Genomic DNA, 25,129 nt, shown 5'->3' with positions numbered 1-25,129 from the left:
TACACCCCACGCACCAGACCTTGTCCTAAGCCCTTGCCGGGTGCCGACCAGCGTGGCTTCGCACACGTTCTGAGCCCCGTTCTACAGACAACACGGGTGGAGAGGCTTAGTGGGTCATCCAGCCAGGCGGTGAGCCGGGACTCGGCCCCAAGGGTCTGGCTCTGGGGTCTACACTGGGATCTGCCAGGTGGGCTTCTCAGCTTCCCTTGTTTCCCCTCTTTTCATCCAGTGACCTCTTGTTGACATTGTGATGTACTTGGAACTTCCCTTCTGACAAAGGCAGCTTACTAACAGTGGTGAATTTCAATGCCTTCCCATCACGTTTGTGTTTAGGATGCAGAGGTGGGGAGCAGGGACATTTGAATTTGCGTGGCAGAGGGGAATTTTGTCTTGATCCCAGAGACATTTAATTTAACGTCATGGAAGGTTCCCAGTGTAGGCAACAAAGTACCCTACTCAGTCAGGGAACTTTCTCTCCACTGAAGGTTAAACGGGTCGCAGGCCCAGTTTTACCCTCCTGTAAAACAGTCGATTTTTTAAAGTTTACTGGAGATGAGTGTCAGATATTCACTTTGGAATTCCATAAAAGAGAGAGAATTTCCAGATTTCTCCTAGTTCTTATCAGAACATAGGATGAGTTCTTTGGATGCTTCTTATTTTGAAAACAAGGTGATGCTGCCTGTGTCTTGGTAAATACCGTTTCCTGGCTTATTCCGCCTTCCTGCTCCCTTCCCGTCCTGCCCACGCGTTCGGAGGATGCTCAGTGGCCGTGAAACACAAGACAGAGGGAGAGGGAGTTCTGGACACCCCCCGCCCAACAGACAAGTTCTGAGCACAGGGTACCCCCCCAGGCCGCGATGCTGAGCAGGTGACCAGGCCCTGGGTGGAGCCCCTCTGGGTGGGGGGAACACAGACAGGAAACAAGGGGACAGACGAGCGACTAGGCAGCTTCCCACTCGGACAGACGCGGGAGGTCAGGTGACGAGAGAGCAAGCGACCCAGGGCCACTTAGACGGGGTGGTCAGGGAAGGCTGCCTCCCAGAAATGAAGACCGTTTCTCCGGCTCCCACTGGGTGAGAAGGTTTGGGGCTGGAGGTTCACGTGATCTTGGCCACGCACGTTTTTCAGGGTCCCCAGGTCCCGAGCACGGTCGGTAAGTCCCAGGACTCAGCATAACGTTGTCCTCCTGGCTCAGAACTGTTACGGCGACACAGGACAGACACACGGTGGGCGCACAGAGATGGGCGTCCGGAGGGTCCACGTGCAGACAGCCTGTGCCTTCTTCCTCTGGAAGGACCACCCAGAGCGCCCGCCGTGCAGCCAAACGATCAGCCGCCCGCGTGCGGTGGTGAGGCCCGGGGACGCCCAGGAGAGACGCAGCATCCAGAGTCCACTGGGGGCTGGTCACGTGGGCACCTCTGCCTGGCACACACCAGAACCCCAGACCCCCCAGAGCAAGGCAGGCGCTCGGCACAAACCAGACCGTGCATACAGTCTAGTTACACGGAAACCCCCCTGTCACTTAGGGAGTCTTTGCTGTTGGTGTAGGAACAGTTTAGAAGCTGTGTTCCCGGATACAGCCCAGCCCAACTTGCAAGCAGGCCCTTCTAAAAGTAGCAGCTCGGGGCCCCCTGCGTGAATTCCTTGCTGCACAGCGTGAGAATGTGTTAGTCCAGGGCAAGCTGGCGGGTCAGTGGGGATGGGGAGGGGAGCAGTGATTGACCTGATTCAATCGGTGTTGAGATTATCTGGAAAAAAGGATCTAATTCACGAGGGAGGAAAATGCATGCTGACTAAGAACAAAACAAACAAAACCAAAACAGGACTCTGTCTCAGATGCCGGTAGAAGGATAGGTTTGCACCAAGGCTTCTGTGTAGCCATTTGGAAGAGCCATCGTGATAACAGACCAGCTCATTTAATAAACTGCTACCTCGCCCACGAGGGGCCCCTGCTGGCAAAGCCGGACACGCTTGGCATCATTCTTGCCGCATCCTTGGTGGGCCAGCATCACTTGGTCGTGGGAGGAATGCCTGCTAGGGGGCTTCCTTGTGCAACCCTGAAGTCCCCCTCAAAGTCATTCTTTGACGGCAGATGGCAGGGGCCCCTTTAAGGGTGAGAGTGACAGGGAACTCGCTGCTGGGCTGGCCTTTCCTCCTTATGCAGGAGGGGAGGGTGGCGGGGGGGGGGGGGCAGAAGGAGCAGGCAGGGCCAGTGCAGGATCAGAGCAGGACCTGGCAGGTGTGCTGTGCATCCCCTGGGGGCCTCCTGCCTGAGGCTGCGTCCGCCCAAGGTTGAGGAGGACAAGGACCGCTTGATCGTGGGCCCCTAAGGGACTCGTCTTCTGTGCAGTGGAGTCACATCTGCAAGCAGCAAGGCAGAAATCACACAGGGACAGAACCATCCCTAGAAATCTCCTAGGAAGGGGGCATGTCATCTCCCAGGGCTGCTCCTACGCAGCCAGTTTCCTTCCAGTATTGGAGCTGGGTTTTGGTGAAACACTGGATAAAGTCATTGAGTTGACCTTAGTGGCCATATTTTCCAGAAAATGCCTATCTTGAAACACACGGAGCATGAAGGGGTGTGCAGCTGAGGGCACTGCATGATTTTGTCTCTAATCTCACATTCACTCAGAGAGCAGAAGGGCAGGTAAAATGCCACATGCAACAAAATATTTTTCTCTAGACAACTGGATTTGTTTAAGTAAAATGTGAATACGAGGTGACTCTACTATACTCATTTCACCTTGTTGGTGGTGTCACCCCCTGCTATTCCCGGCAGCAGTGTATCAGTCAGGATGGGCTAGGTTCAGCTGCAGTAACAAACATCCCCAAATCTCAGGGGCTTGAAACAGCACAAGTCTCGTTCTCGATCGCACTGCACATCCATCTCAGGTTGGCTCAGGGAATGGGTTCCACACTGTCTTCACTCGGGCATGCTGAGCCTCTCCCATCTGGAATGTTCCATTGCAAGGGAAAGGAAGCATAACAAATTAGACACTGGCTCAAAAAGGCATCTGCCCCAAAGCAGGACACGTCTCTTCCACTCACAGTTCGTTGGCCTGGGCGAGTCCTGTGTCGGGGTGAAACACCTCCCCTGCAGCACTGAAGCACCCTGCAGCCAGGCCCACCCTCAGCCGGCTTTCTGAGGGAGTCAATTAATTCAGTAAATACTGACTTTGCACCTGCTGTATGCCAAGTGCTGGCTGCTGTGGTCATTAGGGGTCCTGGGCAGTGACCAGAGCCAGGCTGCTGTGCTCTGGGATATGGCCTCCTAGCAGGGACCCTGGGTCCACTTCAGCATCAGTTCTTTGTTGCAGTGATGCTCCCCAAGGTTCTCAGTTCTCTTAATCAGCTAGGGGAGTGGGGGTTCTCTGGGGGTGACTTCTACGCAGCCTTTGTGGGAGCACTTCTCACCCTGTATGTTCTTCCTGATTTGGGCTCAGCGAGTCATCTTCCTCAGTGCAGCAGTCCCTGTGATGGGAGAGCCACAGCCAGCCAGAGACTAGACAAAGCCAGAAAGGAACATCTGCAGGCCACCAGGCAGTGAGAACGTGGGGAAGGGAAATGGTTGCTTCTGTAATTCACATCTGATCCTACAAAAACACGCCTGACTTAATCCGACAGTCCGGGCCAGCATTGGTCAAGGTGCTCAGTTCTCCCCACCCCGCCACGTGTCACTGGGATGGGGCTCAGCAGCCCCATGAGGACAGGATGGGCAGATCTGCTTTGGTCCTAGTGAGTCTCAAGAATATTTTTTAGCCATAAACCTGGCCATCTGGCCACTTTGTGTATAAGTCAGGTCTCTTTCAGTCATAAGTGACAGCAAAGCCGGCTTAAACTGGTGTGAGCAAAAAGGAATTTATTTATCGCATAGAGTAGGTGAAGAGCCTAGGTTTAGCCTCAGGTACAGCTGGATTCAGGGGCTCCAGCCATGCCACCCGGATCCAGTTCCTCCCTCTCCGTCTTCCAGCTCCTCCTTCTATGAGCAGTCTCCATTCTCAGATGGACTTTCCTCCTCCTGGTGGCAATGTGGCTGCAGTATCACTGAGTCTCATCTCCTCTCTATTTTAAGCCAGAGAAAAGGAGAGCCTCTTTGCCCATGACTCCCACGAAGTTCTCTCTGATTGGACCTTCCCATCTCATGTGCAACACCACCATCTCCACCAAACAATTGGTGTAGCCATGCGTGGACTCTGCCGGATGGACAGCCCAGAGTGGGGGCTGTAGATTAAGAGTGAGAGATGGGTGGGTCCCAAAATAAAAGCCCAAGACTGATGCCAAAGACAGGGAAAGACCCACAGGGAAGGCAAATGACCAGTGCACTTTGATTATTTCCTTGGTGTCTTCTTTCAAATTGCTCCAATGTTGGTGTCCAGGTCAGGAAAGCTCCATTGGAAGCCGCGCTGTGATCGGGGAATATATCCAGCCCCTCCCGCTCCCGGGTGACAAGCCAGAACCTCTGTCCGTCAAGCCCGCCTTTCTGTCAAGATCTGGTGGCCCAAGATGCAGATTTGAATCAGACGTGAGTCCTGTCCTGGCAGAGGCAGCTGCCCCACTGCGCTGTGATGTGGGCTGTGGGTGTTGGCAGCCCTCCCCCTCTCTCCCCAGCCCCCTTTCTCTTGCCTTCACCCCTGTTCATTGAGCACCTACTATGTGCCAGGACGTGAGGCCCCAGTTTACAGACAGGTGGGGAGGGGAGTCCCTGCTCTCATGGGCTGAATGACCATAAGTAAGTCAACACCTAGAAGTCGGGTAACAGCGAGTGTCGTGAACCCAACAGGCCGGTGACCCGGAGGGACGAGGTGGAGGGCAGGGTGGCCCTTCTCGGCCACTCGTGGTCTGTTTATCTGTGAGAAGGAGCCCAGGGGAAGCCCGCTGGGGCTGGAGAGAAGCTGGGAGCTGGGGAGGTGAGTTGAGGCCTCAGGGAAGCTCTCGACTTTTGGTCCAAGTCCAGGGGGAAACCACTGAAGGCCTTGAGACGGGGAGTGACGTGGTGTGACACCCAGGAGAGCCCTCTCCCCGGGTGAGGGAGTGTCAGGAGGGACCGGACAGGAGTCCTGGGGCTTCTTCTCCGGGGATGGGCGGGGTTCATGGTCACTGCCACCCTCCCCTGCTGCCCTCTCCTCATCCTCCAGCCTGGTGCCCTCTCCTCCCTCCCCCGACCCCAAGACAGTTGTAGCCGGTGTAAGGGAACCCCTATAGGCAGCGTCCTGGTGCCCTGCAGACTCGGGCAGCGGAGAGGAGCGGGGCAGGGGGAGGGCCATCGGGAGGAAGGAGCCCCCATGTCACTTTTTCTGATCAGGATTCCCAGGGACCACCGGGCACCATCCACGCGTGAGTGCTCCCCTCCCTGCACTGAGCCCTTGAGGGCTGAGGGCACAAAGCATTACCTAAATGTGTCCTCCAAGGAGCCTGGCAGGGTCTGGGGCAGTGACGTCTCAGGCCTTACATTATGTCGGGGAATGGTCCTTACCTTGAGTCCAATCTGGGTGTGGGAAGATGAGGTCTTTTTAAAAGTAGCTTTTAATTAATCAATTTTTATTGAAGTATAGTTGATTTACAATATTGTGTTAGTGTCAGGCGTACAGCATAGTGATTCAGTATTTTTGCAGATTATATACTCCATTATAAGTTATTACAAGGCAATGGCTATAGTTCCCTGTGCTATACAGTAAATCCTGTTGCTTATCTATTTTATATAGAGTAGTTTGTATCTGCTAATCCCATACTCCTAACTCTTCCCCCATTTTGGTAACCACAAAATTGTTGTCTATGTCTGTGAGTCTATTTCTGTAGTGCGTGTACCTTCATTTGTGTTATTTTTTAGATTCCACATAGAAGTGATATCATACAGTATTGGGGGAGACAAGTTCTTTATAAATGTCCTCTGTGTGACCAAGAAGCCCGAAGTGAGGGACCCCGCCCCCATCTCTGGGTCACACCCAAGACCAAGAACCCGGGTGTGGCAGCATCTCATGGGGGTCCCACCCTCTGAGGCTGAAAAGCCCAGGGGGACCGTGGAAGGGATCTCCTGCGTGTTTCCGGCATGAAATGTGAAGCCTACAGCTTCAATGACCTGCACATCCACTGTGTCTTTCATAGATGGATAATGAACGGAATTCCAGTACCGCCAAGCAGAGATACTCGGGGAAGGTCCACTTGTGTGTCGCCCGCTATAGGTAAGAGCGATGGTCCTCTCCACATGCTCTGAGCGTCCGTAAGTGTGGGCAGCCTCTGGGCAGGTGGGGTGATGGGGGTGGGAACACTCCGTGAGCTGAGGGGACCCTTCCCAGGTGCCGAGAGAAAGTGGGCAGTTCAGCCAGGCTTTGGAGGACGGCAAGAGTTTGTCCGTTCTGATAGAAAGAGTTCGGATGGCGTGTTAGTTTCCCAGGGCTGCCATTCAAAACTGTCACCAACTGGGTGGCTTAAAAACAGCAAAAATCCGTTCTCTCCCCGTTCCGGAAGGCAGAAGTGGGAAATCAAGGTGTGGGGAGGACCAGCTTCTGCTGGCTGTCCGCATCCTTGACATCCCTCAGCTGTAGACTACCCGCTCCAACCTCTGCTTCCGTCTTCACGTGCTCCCCTTCCCTGTGGGTCTCTGGGTGTTCCTTCCTCTTTTTATAAGGACCCCTGTCCTTGGATTAGGGCCCACCCTCCTCCAGTATGACCCCGTCTTAACTCGATCACACCTGCAAAGACCCTATTTCCAAATAAGCTCACCTCCCCAGGGGCCAGGACCTGAACGTCTCTTCTGGGGGACACAGTTCACTCCATGACAGGCAGCAAGCTGAAACGCAAAGAGGGGCCCCCTTGCCCAGAGCCCCCTGCTTGGTGCCTTTCCGGCATCTTCCCTGTCCGCCTGGTGCCCGGGCCACGTCACGTAGCTGTTGCAGCTGTGGAGCTGAGCTCTCGTTGGAGGACCTGGGTGCCTGTGCCCACCAACGTGAGCCAGTCTGGCCATGCACGGCCCTCAGGTTCCTGTGGTTACCACTGAAAACCTTCAGATGGGGGAGGGTTAGTCGCTCTCTGCAGCTTCCCTGCCTGGTTATAATGCAGCAGGCATTATAGTGCCCAGAGTTTGCTGGCTGTGCAGACACGGATGAATCAGATAGTCACCAAAAGCAGACGCTGAACAGTCAGACCTCCTGTACTTTATGTTCAGTGAAGACCTGGGCTCTTGTGTTTCCAGATGCTCCAGGGACCCTTTGCCTCCTGGGTTGGCCGGGCAGGCAGGGCAGTGTTCTGGGGGCAGACGCCACTGCCCTCTTAGTGGGCGACGGGCAACCAGAGTCCCCCGTAAGGGGACTGAACTGTGCACAGAGCTGTTTAGGAATCAAACCTCAGGAGCCGTCACCAAGGGTGGATGCCTCCCTCACTAGATCCTTAAAATCTGTTCACGTGGAGGAGGTGGGTGAGCTTCCTTTTAGCCCGTGTGCATACCTCCAATGCCTTCTGCCTTCTCCAATGAGAACCATTTCTAATAACTATGCTGCCTATCAGTGGATTATTTTCCGCCGACCCACTAATGTCACCAACGCAAACCCACTTCTGACGTCCAGATGATGGAAGCCTGTGGAGTAGCCGCGCTGGGCTGGGGCGTCCTGGATGAGGATGCCAGCCGGCCCCTGAGGAGGGCCCCCCCACCCCCGATCTGAATGCCGGCTGCCCCCGCCTGCCTCCTTCATAGGGTCCATGGGGACATCGCCATATCACTGGAGAGAGCTTTGAGGACGCCAGTCCTGGGGCCCAAGAAGGCGGGCTCAGCCCCGCCCCATGTCTGGCAGGAGGACGGTTCTTCCTCTGTGTGTGTGGAGCTGGGCTGGCACAGCTTTTCGGGCAGAGCCCTCCGGGCCGGCCGGCTGGGGCCGCGGCCGGGACGCTCATCTGGCTTCCAGACTTGTTTCCCTCGCCAGCTGGGCCCTTCCCAGCGATGAGCCTGGTCCCTCGAGGCTGCGGTGGCCACCTGCTCCCTGGGCACGCCCTCCCTCCGCTCTCCCGGGGAGACGAGACCTTATTCTGGGGAAGGTGCCCAAGAGCTGAGGCACCCAGAGGCTGGATCCACAGCCAGCGTGAAAGCAGGCAGCGAGAAAGCCTGAGCGGTCAACCGGTGTATACCCGGCCCCGCGGGCACCAGCCACGCCAGGGCGCTCGCTGAGCTCCGTCTCCATTCTCTGCTGCTGGTCTTGGTGTTTTCCTGGCGGTGTGTTTACCACCTCACCCCCCGCCAAATCGAACCACATTGTGAACAGCGCAGAGAATAGTCCCAGACAGAATCGTGCGGATCTGAGTTCCCTAAACACCCTGCGGACCCCTGGAGGAGGGGCTCGAAGGCAAGGGGAGTTTGGGGGTGTTTCCCCCCCAGCGCTAAACACCGTCCTTACTCAGCACCCTGCTTCGAAGTTTCCCCAGACTCGAAACAGCAGAAGCCCTGCTCCACGTGGCCCCGTTCCCTCCTCCCACCTCTGCTCTAGGAGCTGCCTGTGGAGCGGCCTTTGCTTTCCCATCTCTTGCCTCCTCTTCAGCCCGGTGTCCCCTCCCCCAACAGCAGGACGCGCTTCGTTGAGGCTCCAGGGGGCCCCTTTCCAGAAGTCCGGCAGGCACCCGACCCAGGCCCCCCGCACCCTTCCTTCTAAACAGCTTTACTGAGGGGTCAGTCACACACCTTACAATCCCCCCATTTTTAAAAATTGGAGTACGGTTGATTTGCAATGCTGTGTTAGTTTCTGCTGCCCAGCAAAGTGCATCTGTTATACATATACATGTACCCACTCTTTTTTAGAATCTTGTCCCATGTAGACCATTACAGAGTATTGAGCAGAGTTCCCTGCACTCTGCAGTAGCTCCTTATTAGTTCTCTATTTTATGCAGTGTGTCTATGTCCATCCCAATCTCCCAGTTCGTCCCACCCCCCGACCCCCCTTGGTCAACGTAAGTTTGTTCTCTACGTCTGTGACTCTCTTTCTGCTTTGCCAGTAAGTTCATCTGGACTGTTTTTCTAGATCCCGCATATAAGCGATATTACACCGTATTGGTTTTCCTCTTTCTGACTTACTTCACTCTGTATGACAGTCTCTAGATGCAACGCACAGTACGTGCCACCCTCGCCACTGTCAAGTTGAGAACATTCCTGTCCGCTCACCAAGACCCCCGTCCCTTTCAGGTGTCAGCCCCTCCCCTCCATCCACACCCCAAATAACCACTAATCTTTCAGTCGCTGTGGGTTCCCCGTTCTGGACATTTCCTTCCCGTCTTAGCATTGTGTCATCAAGGCTCACCTGCTGCAGCTCTGTCCCCTTCTATAGCCGGATCACAGCGGACTTCGGGGAGACCGCATTTTATCCGTCCACCCCCGATGGATGCACCCCCTCGGTGCACGGTTCCCCTCGGCGCCCATGGTTCCCTCCCCACACTGGCCTCTCCCACCCTCTTTCTCACCAGCTGAAACTTCTCTTCCTGAGAGTGAAGCGCGGGCCTGCTGAAGTCTGGGCCCCCGTCCCCTGTCTTCCTGCTCCATCCTCCCGCCTCGCGTGACCTCTTCTGCACGTGGACCACTCCAGGCTCCACCTGCAGCCACAGCCTCTCCGAGCCTAGGCAGCATAGGCGCCTGGAACTGGACCCTGGGCCTCCCATCTCCCCACATCCAGCCCCGCTCCCGCCAACCCCTGCTCAGTAATTGCACCCATATCTGCACCTCCTGAGGCCAGAAAGCTTCGAGTCCTCTGGGACCCTGCTCCCCTGCCCTCACACCCAGGCAGCCCCCCTTCCATCTCCTCTAAGATCACTCCCTGCCCAGCTAGACCCCATCCACACAGCATCAAAGGGACCCCTCTGTAAAACGCAAATGCAATCACATCACTCCATAGGTGACAACTCCTTCCCGATAGCTATTAGCTCTGGAGGTTAAATCCACACTGATCTGGCGCCTCTGACCCACGTCCCCCAGCGCTCCTACCCTCACGCGTCCTTCTCCAGCAGCTGGCCGCTCAGTTCCCTGAGGGGACCCTGCTCCCTTCCTCCTGGCCTTTGCACGTGCCATTCCCTCTTCCAGAAACCACGTTTGGCTTCACTCCACCCGCTGGGCTTTCACATCGTACATCCGTCTGCTTTCCATCCTGATGCAGATGCCCCGGCAGTCACTGACTCAGTAAAACCCTCAGGGCGTTGGATGACGTCCCTGGACCTCTGGACTCTGAAGGACAGGGCGATGTGTTGTGGTTAAACCCACACAGGGTGAGAATCAGGAGGCCTTCGTTCCGCTCCCACCCACACCTCCTAATGAGCTTGTGGCTTTGGACAAGTCATCGCACTTCAGTCGGCCATGAGAATTGGGAATGAGAATAATATCATCTCTGCTCTCCTCACTGAGCGTCAATGGGGATCAAATAAAACACACAGAGGAAAGTGCTGGTACCTCACGGGGGGCTTCACCCTTTGTGTGACAGGACGCTGAGTGACACCCTTTGTTCTTTTTGTTTACGTGATCGTCTCCCACGATCACTAATGTCACTTTTATTTTCTTGTTGAGTCCTTTCCTGTTATTTTAAGTTAATTGACCCTTCAATTAGAAAATCAAAAATTCATCTCACATGTTTTATTTGCAAGTTGGACATGACTTTAAAAAATGTTAATTCCAATATTTTGAGGATTTGAGAAGTGGGCATTTTACAGTCCTAGTGGGGAGGGGAAGATAAAATGTACATCCGTTTTTAGAACATTTTGGCTGTACATACCCAAGACCTCTAAAATGTGCAGGACTTTGACCAAACATACTACCTAGGGACTTATCTTTCGGAAGAAAGTGGGCAGGTGTGCCGCATATGTTGGTAAGGATATTGGATGCAGCACTGATTATATCAGCCAAAAGTTTGAAGAAATATCAAAGCCCAACATAGGAAATTGGCTAAATAAAGTATGTTAATCTCTTCAGTGGAGTATTATACAGCCATTAAAAAGGATATGATAGAATATTTCACGAGGGGAAAGATAATCATGTCATATTGCAAAGTGTAAAAAGTAAGCAGGTGACTAAAGAGTATATGTCATATGATTCTACCTGTGATCAATAACATATATTGACTGATTATAGGATTAATTACTTTTTTATTTGCTTGCTGATTTGGAAATTTATTTAAAAATATAATTTGCAGTCATTTAAATGTCATCTGATACAAAGGACTCAGTGTACGGCTTGCATCCAGAACTACCATTTAGCATGAAATCTGTGTGAGTTGAGCTATTGATGGCCTGAGTTTTCAGTGCACGGACCATCCACGAGCACCAAACCATCGTGTGGGTCTAAAATGTCCTGGCGACAGCAGGGAGGAGGCCCCGAGCTCTGCAAGGGACGGGCTGGGGTTGGTTTCCATCCAGAGCATTACTGAATGGGTTTTGTTTCTCTCTCTAGTTACAACCCCTTCGACGGGCCAAATGAGAACCCGGAGGCCGAGCTGCCCCTCACGGCGGGGAAGTACCTCTACGTCTATGGAGACATGGACGAGGACGGCTTCTACGAAGGTCAGTGAGAGCGTGGTGGGCAGGCAGTGCACACAGGCCAGGCCAGGGCCGGGCCGCGCATCACTCCCGGCCGTCCCAGCCTCTGCTCTGACCCTCCCGCCCTCCAGAGTTACGAGGTGTTTGTTCCCCTTTTGTCTGATTGAGTGGGGTTTCCTATTTTTAACCCCAAGCAGCCCTCTCACACGGGGTGGATACCTTCTCATGTTCACGTCCACAGAGCTTCCCAGGAGCTCCCGCAGACACGTGGGGCTGACAGATGAGGGTCTCTCCTCCCCGCCCCTCTTACAGCCCAGCACCTTCTCCGAGGCAGGGCCAGGGACCCTTTCAGGGGACCTCATCTGGTTCACAGCGATCCCACTGACCTTCAGCCTCTGTCGTTAACCTAGGGCGGTCCAGCCCCGTGTCCTGCCTGACCACTTCCTGCACCTTGCGCAGTGTGAGATCAGGAAATGGGAATTCCTCTGCCCAAAACTCATAACCTTGGTCACTTTTGTAGCTAGAGGATGAATATGGGACATCCCCAGGAGCTTCATAAATCCAGATTCCTCAGTTCCCTAAACTCTTCCGTTGCCCTAATAGAAGGGTCTCGGTTTCCTCCTGTTCCCTCTGAGCAGAAAAAATTGTTTCTTGCTAAACTAGCAGGTTTCTCTTGCGTGACCTCCTGGAGTTTCCTTGGAGCTGATGGCCACACTCTCGGCTCTTGTTCTGGGGTTGATGGGCCTCGAGATCAGGTGGCCTCCCCTGAGGTCGGTGAGCAGCAGCCCAGCCTGGGCTGGTTTTCTGAAGGTGCCAGAACCTGGGGTCATTGAAATTCTTGGTTTCCATTAGTTACCGGAAAAACAGTGGCACAGCTGTGGGTAGGCCTCCCGAGAAATTTCACCACAACTGGTGGCAAAACTGCTTGAACTCTTAACATAAATTCACATTGCCGTCACCGATGGTGCGCACCAGGGGAGAACTATGTGCCCAAGGCGGCTGCCAGATAACCCTCGATGGAATTCTCTAGAGTATTCGCGCCAGGCACTGTGCCCACAGAGACCTTCCAGAGGCCGGATGAAAGGCAGGCGGCAGAACTCAGCGTTCCGTTGTCCACGTGACAGTGGCAAGCTCACCTCCCCTCACTATGCAGATGGTCACGGTTCCCACCTTAAGGGGTGGCTGTGACGATAAATGAGGAAGCTGACGTGGGGCCTGAGGATGGGGCCTGGTACGTAGGGCTTGCTGTCACCCCCATCCTCCTCCTCCTCCTCATCGTTCCTTGCGTCAAATGAGGCTGTGTTTTCCGAACATCCTCAAGGTGAAGACTGACGTCTCAAGACCCGCCCCCTAGCTGGGGACAGGAGCAGAGTCAGAGAGCCTCATTGACGCTGGGAGAATCAGGACTGACTCAGTGGTCAACATCCCTCTCGCCCAGGCCCGGCGCACGTCCCTCGAGGTGTGGGTGTGTCTACTGGGAGCAGACCCCACCCTTCGTTCCACACTTCCCAGCCTCCCGGGTCCCCGGACCCCCAGTCAAGCCCCCTTTCTGCGACGCATCAGGGGAAACAGCCCTTTCCCGCTGGTGTCGCGAGATTACCCAAACTGTGTCATCTCTGAAGCCCCTCCGAACGCTTCTCAGTTCTCCACGGCTCTGCTCTCAGCAGGCTTTCGAGCCCCATGAATAAAGAGAACGCAAAGAAATTAGACCATTTCATGAAATAAAAAAATGGTCCCCGCTGTGACTGCCCGTGGCCACGAGAGCTAGTTTGGTGGCATTTTTTGGGCCACTCAGCCTCCAGGTGGTTCTGGGCCCAAATTGATCGTCTCTCACCAAACGGACACATATTGGGAATTTCGCTAAGACAGACACATTGCTCTGCAAGGGGGGAAAATTCACCTTTTAATTCCTGTTTGTGTGATCACCTCATCAAAAATCAGAGTAAGGTGTGTCATTTTTTTAGCCTCCAAACCCACGCAGTTTGCACGTTGTTTGTCCTTCTGACAAACACTTACTGAGCACCTCCTCTGTGCCAGGTGTCCCTGTAGGACTAGCAGGGGACACAGTTCCCTGTCCTCCCAGAGCTTCCTCCCCGTTGGAAGGGGGGCGCTGACACACATACGCGCGTGGCTGGCCGCGGTGGGGTGGGTGCTATGGGGGAAGCCAGCCTCACTGGCGGGGGGACAGACGGCAGGTTGCGGGGTGCTGACGCAGGGGCGGGGGTCCCCAAGAGGTGATGCCGCAGTGATTCCTGTAGAGGGCTGAGGAACCCACTGCGGCCCTGCTGCTTTCCATACCGTCCCCTGGCGGGGAGGCGCAGACACCACTGCAGGACCTCGGGGCCCCGTGGGACAGTTGGGACGGTAACCCTGTCCTCGTTCCCCACAGGCGAGCTCCTGGACGGGCAGAGGGGCCTGGTGCCCTCCAACTTCGTGGATTTTGTCCAGGACGAGTCTCGGCTGGCAAGCACTCTGGGGAAAGACCAGGATCAGAGCGCCGTCAGCCACGCCGGCGTCGGCTCGGAGGCGGAGCACATCCTGGACCTCCACTCCCCGACGCGCGCGGACTCCGGCCTCTCCGACCACGGGGCGGGGACGCGGGACGTGAACACCGATGACGTCGGAGAAGACACCGTGCCTTACCCTCGGAAAATCACCCTCATCAAACAACTTGCCAAAAGTGTCATCGTGGGCTGGGAGCCCCCGGCGGTGCCCCCGGGCTGGGGGGCCGTGAGCAGCTACAGCGTGCTGGTGGACGCAGAGACGCGCCTGAGCCTGGCGCCGGGTGGCAGGACCAAGGCCCTGGTGGAGAAGCTGAACATGGCAGCCCGCACCTACCGCATCTCCGTGCAGTGCGTCACCAGCCGGGGCAGCTCGGACAAGCTGCGCTGCTCGCTGCTGGTGGGCAAGGACGTGGTGGTGGCGCCGTCCCGCCTGCGCGTGGACAGCATCACGCAGGTCTCCGCCCGGCTCTCCTGGGCGCCCGCCAACAGCAACTACAGCCACGCCATCTTCCTCAACGAGCAGGAGCTGGACGTGGTCCGGGCCGCCAGCTACAAGTACCAGTTCTGCAACCTCAGGCCCAACGCGGCTTACAAGGTGAAGGTCCTGGCCAAGCCCCACCAGATGCCCTGGCAGCTGCCCCTGGAGCAGAGGGACAGGAAGGAGGCCTTCGTGGAGTTCTCCACGCTGCCGGCAGGTGAGCTGTCCTCCCGGGGGGGGGCGTCGGGTGGGGGGGGGAGTCAGTAAGGGAGGGGACACCGGGATGTCACCCCGTGCAAGGGGAGGGGCGGGGGGAGCTGCTGCCGACAGCCGGCGCCGTCCTGGAGCATCCTTCGATCAGCCGGGAACCACGGAACACACCCACGCACGCCTGTGTGTGTGTGTGTGTGAGAGGGAAGGAGAAAACTTGGATTCCGTTCAGGGGCCGTGTTGTTGGAAATATTTAACGCTTGCATCTGTAAGAGGCTCGCCCTACAGAAGACAGGAGGCAACGAGAGCACCCTAGGCAATTGGAGGGTTCCGTCTTCCCGGTGTCACCCACTCCTGGACGTGCGCTCACAGAGGGGAACCATGGAGGGGGTGCCCACAGCGCTCTCAAAATTGTTCTCTCTTCTCATGTTTCCTTTTGATATATATACATATACGTATATGTATCTCACACATATGGGTGAATTTGCAAAGACATGAAGTTCCATTGTGGATGCTATCTTGGGTTCCGGGCACCCGTCTGCTTCCTTCCCTGCACGCCCAGCTGTAACAGGAGGAGGAATGCACCCCTCTCCCATCCCCCCGCACTCTCTCCCAGGAAACTGTAAAGAGATGGGTTGAGATGGACCATCCTCCCGGATTGGCTCATCCTCCGATTTATCTAAGGGGCAGCTGCCACCGCCGTCTCCATGAGGTTCCGTCATGCTGATCTTGGCTGGGGCTCACGTACAAGGCAGCCCTTCCGAGCAAGGCAGCTGTGCCCAGGATGGGAGCCTGAACACCTGGGGAAGAGCAGCCTTCCTGGAGCAAAGAAGGTTGTGTCTGCAAAGATATGTGAGGGCATATTTTGATACCTCGAGGGCTTTTTTTAGTCCTGTGATGTTCACAGAACTCCCTCAAAGTGCCGGTCTCGACACTCTCCTCGGATTTGTCTTCTGTGATTCATTAATCCAGCTCTGCCCAACCTCATTTGTCAGCAGGTTGACAAACAATTCAGTGGCTCTCCAGGATCATTTCTACTAATTGCAGAAAGCCTTCCATCTAACCTGAGATTGGCTCTCCAGTTTATGATGGATTTGCTTTTTATTGCATGGTGCTTTCCAGTCTTTTTGAAATCCATCATCAACTAGAGTCTGACCTACAACGCAGCAAGGTCAGGGGCAGGCGGGACAGACAATACTTCAAGGAGGAAGCAGGTCTGAGTAGGAACTAGTTTATGAAGGGTCAGTTCATTCGTCTTGTAAGGTGATGCTGGATTTCCTGACTATTGGGATGTCAGTCACGGATATTGGGAGAGGGAGGACTTGAGCTTTTCATTGGTTCCTGCCGTGAGGTCTTGTGGTCAGTGCTGGGGGTTGAAGAAACCAGAGACCCCAAACCCAGAGACCCCAGGGGCTCCGAGGAGAGGCAAGAGCATGTACATTGGGACGGCTGGGAGAGTCTTCGTGGAGAAGCTCACGTTGAGATGGAGAGGGAACCCGGAAGAGATGCCGAGCCCAGGGCCTGTTCCCATAGGTTCACGCCCAGTTCCTGGCTGTCTTAGTCAGCTCGGGCTGATGTAACAAAATGCCATAAACTGAGTGGCTTATGAACGACAGATATTTATTTCTCACAGCCCTGGAGGCTGGAAGTCCGAGATAAGGCGTGGGCAGACTCAGTGTCTGGTGAGGCCCGCTTCCTGTTTCATAGACGGTGAAGACATTGTGTCCTCACCCGGAGGATGGGGCGAGGGAGCTCTCTGGGGCCTTGTTGATAAGGGCACGAATCCCGCTCATGGGGGCTCCCCCCTCATGACCTGATCACTTCCCACAGGCCCCTCCTCCAAGTGCCGTCACCTTGGGGGTTAGGTTTGCAACATACGAATTTGGGGAGAATGCAAACATGCAGTCCATAGCAGACTAGTGCCTTTGCTTGTCCAGGAGGAGGAGGATTTTGACTGTGGAAATGTCACGAGTGAGAGGCATGGGGAGGGCAGCCCCTGAACCTCGTTCAGTGTGAGCTCGACGTTGGGCATACGGTTGGACCAGGTGACCCCACGTGATGGACATCAGTGTGACCCCCTCACCTCCGCGCCACTGGAGGGATGGGTTGGAGCTGGCAGATCACCGCTACACAAGTCTTCCCCACCCACAAAACCCCGGCCCTCCGCTGTCATTGCTCTTGTGGTAGAAGTGGGCACCCAGCAAACTCCCAAGCCAGTTTCAGTTCTTGACCTTCGCCCTTAAGAATAATGACCCACCTATCATGTTTGAATGGACCGTCCAGGTAGAATTTAACTTCTGAAGCCGGTTGTAGGGAAGTTCAGAAGCCTCATATTGCAGTGTGTTGAGGGTGGGTTGCATCAGCCTTACTCATGAGCTGCACTGAGCTGCAGGCCGGCGCTTCCAACACACAATAGCCGAGCAGCTTCCCTCGAACCTTAATTTCCTCATTTGCAAAACAAGGATGCGCTGAATTCACAGGACTGTTGTGCGGATCAAGTGATGTAGAGTCCCAAGTGAGTAGCAAGAACGAGCAGCACACAGAAAACCCTCAGCAAACAGCCACCGCTGCCCTACGCAGACATCCACGGGGCCAGAGCAAGATCTTGGAGAATGAAGCTCACACCTTCCTCCTGAAAGTTACATGTTCCTTTCCAAATAGAATGCTAGTTACGGGAGTTTTGCACCAGACAGACCCGGGGGGAAAAGGAACTGCCTGTGGGTTACACGGCAGACAGGTGGTCCTGCTGTCCCCAAGAGCCACCTGGAAGGACCAGCGACATGACCCTTGCCTCCTTGTTGGTTGAAGTAGCTGCTCAAGACTTCCATGGTGAGCGCGATTCAAACGGGTTCCGGGGCAAAGGAAGCGGCCCGGCTGGTCAGCCGGGCAGTGTGTGTGCAGAGCCGGTGTCCAGGGCCGGGTGGCTTCATCAGAACCGTCTCTCTCCAGCTCCCGGTTCTGTCCTGTCCCGCAAGGTGGTGAGATTGGGGGGGGGGTGCGGTCCAGCTCACTGCCCCCAAGTCTGATGAAGAGAGAGACGGAGGGACGGAGGGAAGGCGGAGGGAGGAGGGGCGCAGAAGAGGATGGAGAGGCGGCAGGGATTTCTTTCCTCTGCCAAACGCTGGGTCCTCGTGGCCGGCTGGCCTGGCCTGCGTCACGGGCTGGCCTGGCCCGGGTCACAGGCTCCCCTGGGGACGGAGCACCCGTGAGCGGGGTTCCAGGAGGGCACTGCGTGTGTCCGGGAGCTGCCACTTCCTCACCCTCCTGCTCTGCTTTCACGCTTCATATTCTGCCCGCGACCCCTGGAGGCTTTAACAGAAGATCTCGTTTCCGGGCGCCACCAGCCGGGCGTGGTAGCAGCTCTTCTGCCAGAGGGCCGTGTCCTGAAAGCTCCTCTGCCTCTGTCCCCCAGGTCCTCCCGCCCCGCCCCAGGACATTGCCGTCCAGGCCGCGGCCACCCCAGGCACCGTCCAGGTCTCCTGGAAGCCGCCCGCCCTGACGGCCACGGGGCTGTCCAACGGAGCCAACGTCACCGGCTACGGCGTGTATGCCAAAGGGCAGAGGGTGAGTCCTTGCGGGGGCAGCGCTCGCCCCAGAGGCCCCCGCACTCTCCGCTCAGTGACGAGCGACTCTCCCTCTCTCCTCAGCCCCCACGACCCACCAGCAGCTACCTAAGCACCCCCTGCGCCGCCATCCCGGGCTCGGCTGCAGAACACGGAGAATTCCATCCTTTTTGCCCCGTCCTCCTTCGCAGAATGCTCTCTGCTCTCCCCCCGCAGTGACTACCTGTTCTGCTCCGGACCTTTCTTGTTCTCCCCTGGGTACCAAAAATTCACATCTTTCGAGGCCCACGATATCAGGGCCCACTCAGTAGATTCCACCAAACCGATTCTTGGCGAGATGGTGGTCCAAATGCCCCGGAAACGCTGCAGTGCTAAGTGTTAAGGCCCGCTGCGGGGGAGCCCGTAATCTCAAGCCCCAGCCGGTCCCGGCACACGAAACAGACACGGCTGCCCTTGGGGGGCGGAGCTGGAGCGAGCTTCTGTCTGCTCTGCGCTCCCCACCCTGTTCCCCGCAGCCCCAGGGCCAGGGCTGCTGCATCAGACGCGGGGCAGTGTCCCAGCTCGCCCCGTGAGAGCGGCCGCTGCAGGGCCCCCTCTCCTCGCAGCTCCTCGCAGAAGCCCAGCAGGCAGGGCCGCCCGCGCCCCGCAGCCCGCCCCACCGGAAGGGGCCGCAGTCACGTGTCCAGCCGGAAGCCCGTTTTGGCCTCTGCCTGGCACCTCCCCGGGGCCACGCTCTGGCAGCAACACGCCCGGCGTTCTGATTCCTCTGCGGCCCCGCGTCTGCTCCTGGATTGGCTGTGGACGCGGAAGAAGAGGGTGTGCTCAGCGGCCCCCCCAGGCCTCCACCGGGGCTGCGGCCTGATGCGGGTTCCGGGCCGGGAGGTGTGGTCTGAGCTGGGTGTAGGCGGGGCCCAGGCCCCTGGCTGCTGGAGGGGCGCCCGGGCGGCCCCTGACCCCGCTCTCTCTGCGCGCAGGTAGCTGAGATCATCTCCCCCACGGCGGACGGCACGGCCGTGGAGCTGGTGCGGCTGCGGAGCCTCGAAGCCAAGAGCGTGACCGTGCGGACCCTCTCCGCCCAGGGCGAGTCCGTAGACTCCGCCGCCGCTGCCATCCCCCCCGACCTCCTGGTGCCTCCTGCCCCCCACCTGAGAACTGCTCCCACACCGAAGCCATTAGCAAGTGCCGGAGCCCCCGATACCAAAGATGAGCACCTGGGTCCGCACGCCGCGGCGGATGAGGCCTGGGAGCTCGGCCGGGCGCCTGCTCCGGCCCACGGGCACCTGCTGGAGCCGCCCGGCCTGCAGGGCTCGGGCCCGGGGCGGCGGTCGCCCTCGCCCAGCCGCATCCTTCCGCAGCCGCAGGGCGCCCCGGTCTCCACCTCCGTCGCCAAGGCCATGGCCCGGGAAGCCGCGCAGAGGGTGGCCGAGAGCAGCAGGGTAAGGCTGGGCGTTTCCTCGCCGGTACCGCTGCCCGTGCCGTGCGGTCCATCCCTGCAGCCCAGCGGGGATGGGACCTTCCATCGGCACCCCGAGTCTGCGGGGAGACGTTCCCCGAACACTCAGCACCCAGAGTGGCGGGCTTGGCCTGGGGAGAGGATGGCGTGTTCATCCTCCAGTTTTCCCCTAGGGCTGCATTCCGGGGCATTCCAGGCCTGAGCCTGTCGGAATCAACGTGTGTTTTCATTGCGTAGATACGGACCCAGATAACCAGAGGAAGTGGTTATCCACCAGCCTGGCTTAGCAGACGAGCTAACAACCCGCTAACCAGGCACTGGTCTGTGTCCAGGGATCTGAGAGGTTCCTCCTGGGAGTGGGCTTGGGGGCTCATCTTCCTAACCGAGGGTCACCGCCTGGCTGGCTCACTTCAGGCTTCTAGCTGTGTGTGTGTGTGTTTGCACGTGTGGGTATGTGTCTGTGCGTGTGTGTATACACACGGCTAGACATATGTACGTATGTGTGTATACATACACGCATACACGCATTCATATGCACGTATGTATACATACATACCTACATATAGAAATGCATGCACATAAATACATTCACATGCCTATCATTAGAAATCGCCTGGACCGGGGGGAGGAGTATTCGGATGACAGTGTGGCCATGTCCCAGAGGAAATGTGCAATGAGACGAGAAATTGTAAGAAGCACCCGTGAAGTGATGCAGGAGAGCAGGACGTGGACCTGAGCTAGGCCACGTGCCCCTCGCGGCTGGGACAAACCCCCATCTCTCTCCCTTGGGCGCATTTGTCTACCAGGGCGCCCAGCTTGTCTGCTGCAAGCCCGAGGTTAGGGCCCTGGCAGAGGGGACAGTGGTGGTCAGTGGTCTTCTCAGCTCTGCCCAGCCAGCCCACGGGGGTCTCTCCAGGACGGCAGCCCCTGGCAGTGCCTTCTCTGAGATGCAGGTGGAGACATCCACGCCGGTGCCGGGAGACCCTCACTTCCTGGGCATCCCAGGGTCCGGGCCAGGCCCCTTCCAGGCTGGAGGCTGGGTCAGGAACTTCAGGAGAGGCCAGACCCCTAGAGGTCAGAGCTGAGGTAGGCGGGCCACAGCCAGGCAACCAGGAGGGGGAAGAGGTACCGTGACAGCACTTCAGTGCCTGTTGAAAAACTGGAAATCCAGGCTTTTTGTGAAATCTCCCGATTTGTTAATAGTTACACAGCAATTTGTACCCTTGACTAAAGGAAATGCCTCAGAATGTGCACATTTATTACGGGCAGCCTGGCGCTCTGCCCTGATTTCCCGCAAAGCAGAAGCCCAGGTGCTTTGGGGTAGGAAGGGGCTGGCGGGTGAGCTCTGCCCCCCAACCCCCGCCCTCTCGGCTAGCAGCCGTGCCTCCCACCACCCTGAGCTCCCAGACAGGACCCCCGAGAGCGGGCTGCAGCCAGAGGCTGGGCCCAGGAGCGCCTGGGACAGCCGGCACCTCCGCACCGCCGCCCGGCCTGCCTTCCCCTTTCAGAAGGTGTGGAGAGAAAGCAAACCTCTGAGCTTCCATATTCAGGAAAAGGTTAATTGATCACATTAGCAGCCAGGCCAGGGTGGCAAACAGAGGGAGAGGAGCCTTTCTTCAGCACCCACGCGTCACCTCCTGCAAAGGCAGGAGCTAGTTCTGGTGGGCATGGGAGGGGCATCGGGCACCCAGGGCAGCATCAGAAAACGTCCGCCAGCCTGTGCGGGTCACTCACCCCAAGTCCCTTCACACAGTGGCTCCGACCCACCCCCAGGGTCAGGCGGCCTCTGCCCTGACAGCTCCCCTCTTCTCTTCCAAGCTAGAGAAAAGGAGCATCTTCCTGGAGAGGAGCAGTGGGCAGTACGCAAACTCGGACGAGGAAGATGGCTACGAGTCCCCCGACGTCAAGAGGAGGGGCGCGTCGGTGGACGAGTTTCTGAAAGGCTCGGAGCTGGGCAAGCCGGTGAGTGCAGCTGCGGGGTGCACGGCCCCAAGTCCCGGGTGACAGCAATCTCAGTCCGTTTGGAAAGTTTAGATTGCACAGCGCCTGCGCATTTGTGACCTCACTGGGGGACAGTTTCAGAAGTCAGAACGTGAGGGTTTTGCCCTCCCTGACTGCCCTATGTGAGTATCCGTTCATGGGCTGATTTCGTGCTTCAGGTGAGTCTCCAGGTAACCGCCTGGTCTCAATTTAGGCAAAACCTACCATTTGTTTCTTTACTTTCGTTCATCAGGCAGATGTGTGATGAGCATCTGCTAAGTGCTGAGCATCATGGGAGATTCAGAAATTAAACGGTTGGCATCCCACCCTTGGAGGGACAAAAATGTCAGGGCTTCTCGTCCCAGACCAGGCTCACAAGTGACAAATCCATCCAATGTGGGTTTGGTCTCCAATTTCTGATTATGCATATTCCAGTGGGAATGTCCTTTAATGGTGTCAAGACCTAAGTCTGGGCAACAGGAAGAGTGGGGCCTGGAGAGTCCTGAGATCTTGAGATGTCAGAGCTTGAAGACCCCTCAGATGTCAGATCCTCCAGCCCCCTCAACACACAGCTCTGCAGCAAGGCAGTGTCACAACCTCGCCAAGAAGAGGGCCTTGGAATCTCACAGACTTGGACTCATTGCCTGGCTCTGTCACTGCTAGTAGTAGGCAAGTTACTCACCTTCTCCAACCATCAGGTTCTTTATCTAAAAGATTAAAATAATTCTATTTGCATTCATTTAAACACAAGAAATGGAGTGCCCAACTAATAATGACTAAGATAACAAAGACACTTAATTCTTCCACATCGCAGGAAGTCTCAGGTAGGAGGTTGCAAGGTTGATTCAGCTGCTCAATTGTGTCCCGGCTCTAGGTTCTGAATCCTCCATTCTTTTGGCCTTTCCCTCATGGTTACAAAGTGGCTGCCATTGCTCCAATCATCACACTTTCATATGACAGCACCCCAAGATGGAAGGAAGGAAGGAAAGAAGGAAGGAAGGAAGGAAGGGAGGAAGGGAGGGAGGGAGGGAGGGAGGGAAGGGAAAAAGGAGGGGGGCTTTCTTCTCAGGCACAGCTCTTTTAACTGGTAGAAAAACCTTTTCCAGAAGCTCCATCAAGACTGCCCATGACCTCTCACTGGGCAGAAGAGAGGAATAGGAGTCCTATGAATGGCTTATCCATGATGTATTTGGCAAACAGCAGACACCTCCTTCCATCCCATGGGTTTATTACTAACTCATCATTGGGTTTGAATCCAGTGAGATTGTGTTCTCGAGGAGAGTTCCTTCCCATTTGCCTTGGGAAGACCTCTTTCAAACCAACCTGATCTTTGTTTATTCATTTAAAATCAATTCACTTTTACGTCTTCTCTGCAGTGCCTGATTGAAAGAATTAGGGCTGGAGCAGCTAAAACGCTGACACACAGACTTCTCAGGCTGAGAGCATCTAGGGCACTTCTCTGAGGGCTCGGCTGGGTCGGGACCCCCAGCCTGGGCACTCACGCTGCCTTCCCATCAGCGGGCCGGGAACTTAGTGCCACTCAGGTGCTGACACGTCTTTATCTAGAGGAGCAATTGAAACTGGGGTATTTTTAATAAACGTGTCTCGAGATGCTATTAAATACACTTGTCTGGTCGCCCACCAGGAGAAGAAAGAAATTGCTCTTAATCGATGCCATCCAGCAGAAACAAAATAGGTTTATGCATGTTTGGGGCTCATAAACCTGAGCTCGTAGGGTGTGCAGTTTGAGTTGCTGCAAATACTCGAGATGCTGAATAATGGACGCTTGCTTTGAGGGTGGGAACGGGACCGCTGAATTGAGCCAGCCCCCAAATCCCCAGACCCCATCAGGGCTGCTGGTGGTTCAGTTTACACGTTAGCAAGCTACTTGTACTTACTTTTCTGTTGACCCTTTCCCGCTGTCCCCAGACTCCTCCCCAAGCACCCCCAGCAGCGGGCCTTCCCCGGTGTCAGTGACCAAACTGGGCACAGAGTGGGCACACCACACAGGGAGGTCCCACCCTGCCCGGACTGGGCTGGTCTTTGACAACCCAGTGTGTGCACGTGTGTGAACTTTAGACTACCTGGTTTTCTTAAAACTCTCAGGCGCCCTTAATGGTGCATTTGCACCCACCTGCCTGCCACCCAGCACTCTCTGCTCCCTGACCCTAGATGCAACGTACGTGCTCACGGGGCCTCGAGTCCTGCTGCCACCTGAGCTTACGACCTGTCGCTTGAGCCTTTGTCCAGCCACTAAGTTGGAGAGGCTGACGGTACCCAGAAAAGTGATGTTTTCCTGTGTGTCTTGTGAGCCCCCTGGCGTTCTGTCCTGCCAAGAGCCCAAGGGGTCTCTGCCTGCCCCCATCCGGATTTCGAGTTGGGAGGCCCGGTCTGGTCCTCTCTCTGCCATCGCAGCTCGCCGCGGGCTTGGGGACTACGATTGCCTCACCTCTGAGGTGAGCGGCTCTCACCCAGACACCCAGACGCGACTCTGAGCTCAGAAGTGGGCAGAGCAGGGGAGGGCCAGCCAGGAGGGGCCCCGGGTACTCCCGCACGCTGGAGCTGCCCCTCCATCTGCATCCCCTTCTCCTGCCCAGCCGCACTGTTGCCACGGAGACGAGTACCACACGGAGAGCAGCCGGGGGTCCGACCTCTCGGACATCATGGAGGAGGACGAGGAGGAGCTCTACTCTGAGATGCAGCTGGAGGACGGGGGCCGGAGGCGGCCCAGCGGCACGTCCCACAATGCCCTCAAGGTCAGTGCCCAGGGGCGCCGGGCCCCTCCCCGCCATCCCCACAGTCGCCCATCCCTGTCCCTTTGCCGGGCCATGAGGCCGGCGCCAGAGGCACCTGGCCCTGCAAGCAGAGCCCACAGATTTGCATGGGCTTCGCTCACTGTTGAGTCTGCGCTCGGGGTCTCCTGTCCCTCCTCTTTCCCAGAATTCTGGGTGAAGGAGTCTGGGAGAGTCCGCTGGGCACCCCCAGGGGCACCCAGCTCTGTACCAAGAACTGAATCGGACAGAATAGAACAAAGAAGATTCCCCCCCTGCCAAACCCCTGGCTTTCGTGTCCATCCGCAGAGGAGCAGGGGCTGGGAGGGCAGGAGTCCGCCTCTGAGTCAGACTGGAGATTGGGAGCTGGTGGAGTTGTGCGAAGGTTCTCAACCGAGGTGGACGTTGCTGGACTGTGGGAGGGCCAGGGAGAGGGGATGTCAGAGGAGGTCAGAGGAGGGTCCGCCCTCCTGGAGGACAGCGGGGTCCACACACGAGCCCCTTCTCAGACACCTCCCCCCAGGGGCCCCGGCATCCTCTGCTTCCGCCTCTGGTGTAGCCGTCAGCGAAGGGTTTGATGGGGGGTCACCTTGACCGAGATGGAGCTCCAGGCCCCAGGACGCACCAGGAGCCGTACCGCTGCCGCCGCTGCCCGTTGCAGCCGAGCATCTGTTCACTCG

At 56.7% G+C, this 25,129-nt stretch overlaps 1 protein-coding gene across 1 annotated transcript in view; it reads left to right on the top strand.

Annotated features, from left to right (window-relative positions):
- Positions 1 to 25,129, top strand: part of RIMBP2 (RIMS binding protein 2) — a 267,099-nt gene that overhangs the window by 213,518 nt on the left and 28,452 nt on the right. Inside the window, exons 7-14 of the mRNA XM_057527204.1 lie at positions 4,377 to 4,522; positions 6,103 to 6,179; positions 11,405 to 11,514; positions 13,880 to 14,689; positions 18,095 to 18,246; positions 19,220 to 19,681; positions 21,517 to 21,660; positions 24,276 to 24,434. Of these exons, the coding sequence (XP_057383187.1) occupies positions 4,377 to 4,522; positions 6,103 to 6,179; positions 11,405 to 11,514; positions 13,880 to 14,689; positions 18,095 to 18,246; positions 19,220 to 19,681; positions 21,517 to 21,660; positions 24,276 to 24,434 (2,060 nt within the window). The remainder of the gene's footprint in view (positions 1 to 4,376; positions 4,523 to 6,102; positions 6,180 to 11,404; positions 11,515 to 13,879; positions 14,690 to 18,094; positions 18,247 to 19,219; positions 19,682 to 21,516; positions 21,661 to 24,275; positions 24,435 to 25,129) is intronic.

The sequence above is a fragment of the Balaenoptera acutorostrata genome, chromosome 13 (assembly GCF_949987535.1).
Source record: "Balaenoptera acutorostrata chromosome 13, mBalAcu1.1, whole genome shotgun sequence".
Taxonomy (NCBI): domain Eukaryota; kingdom Metazoa; phylum Chordata; class Mammalia; order Artiodactyla; family Balaenopteridae; genus Balaenoptera; species Balaenoptera acutorostrata.
The sequence above is the reverse complement of the archived record's forward strand: the minus strand, read 5'-3'. Positions and strand labels throughout refer to the sequence as shown.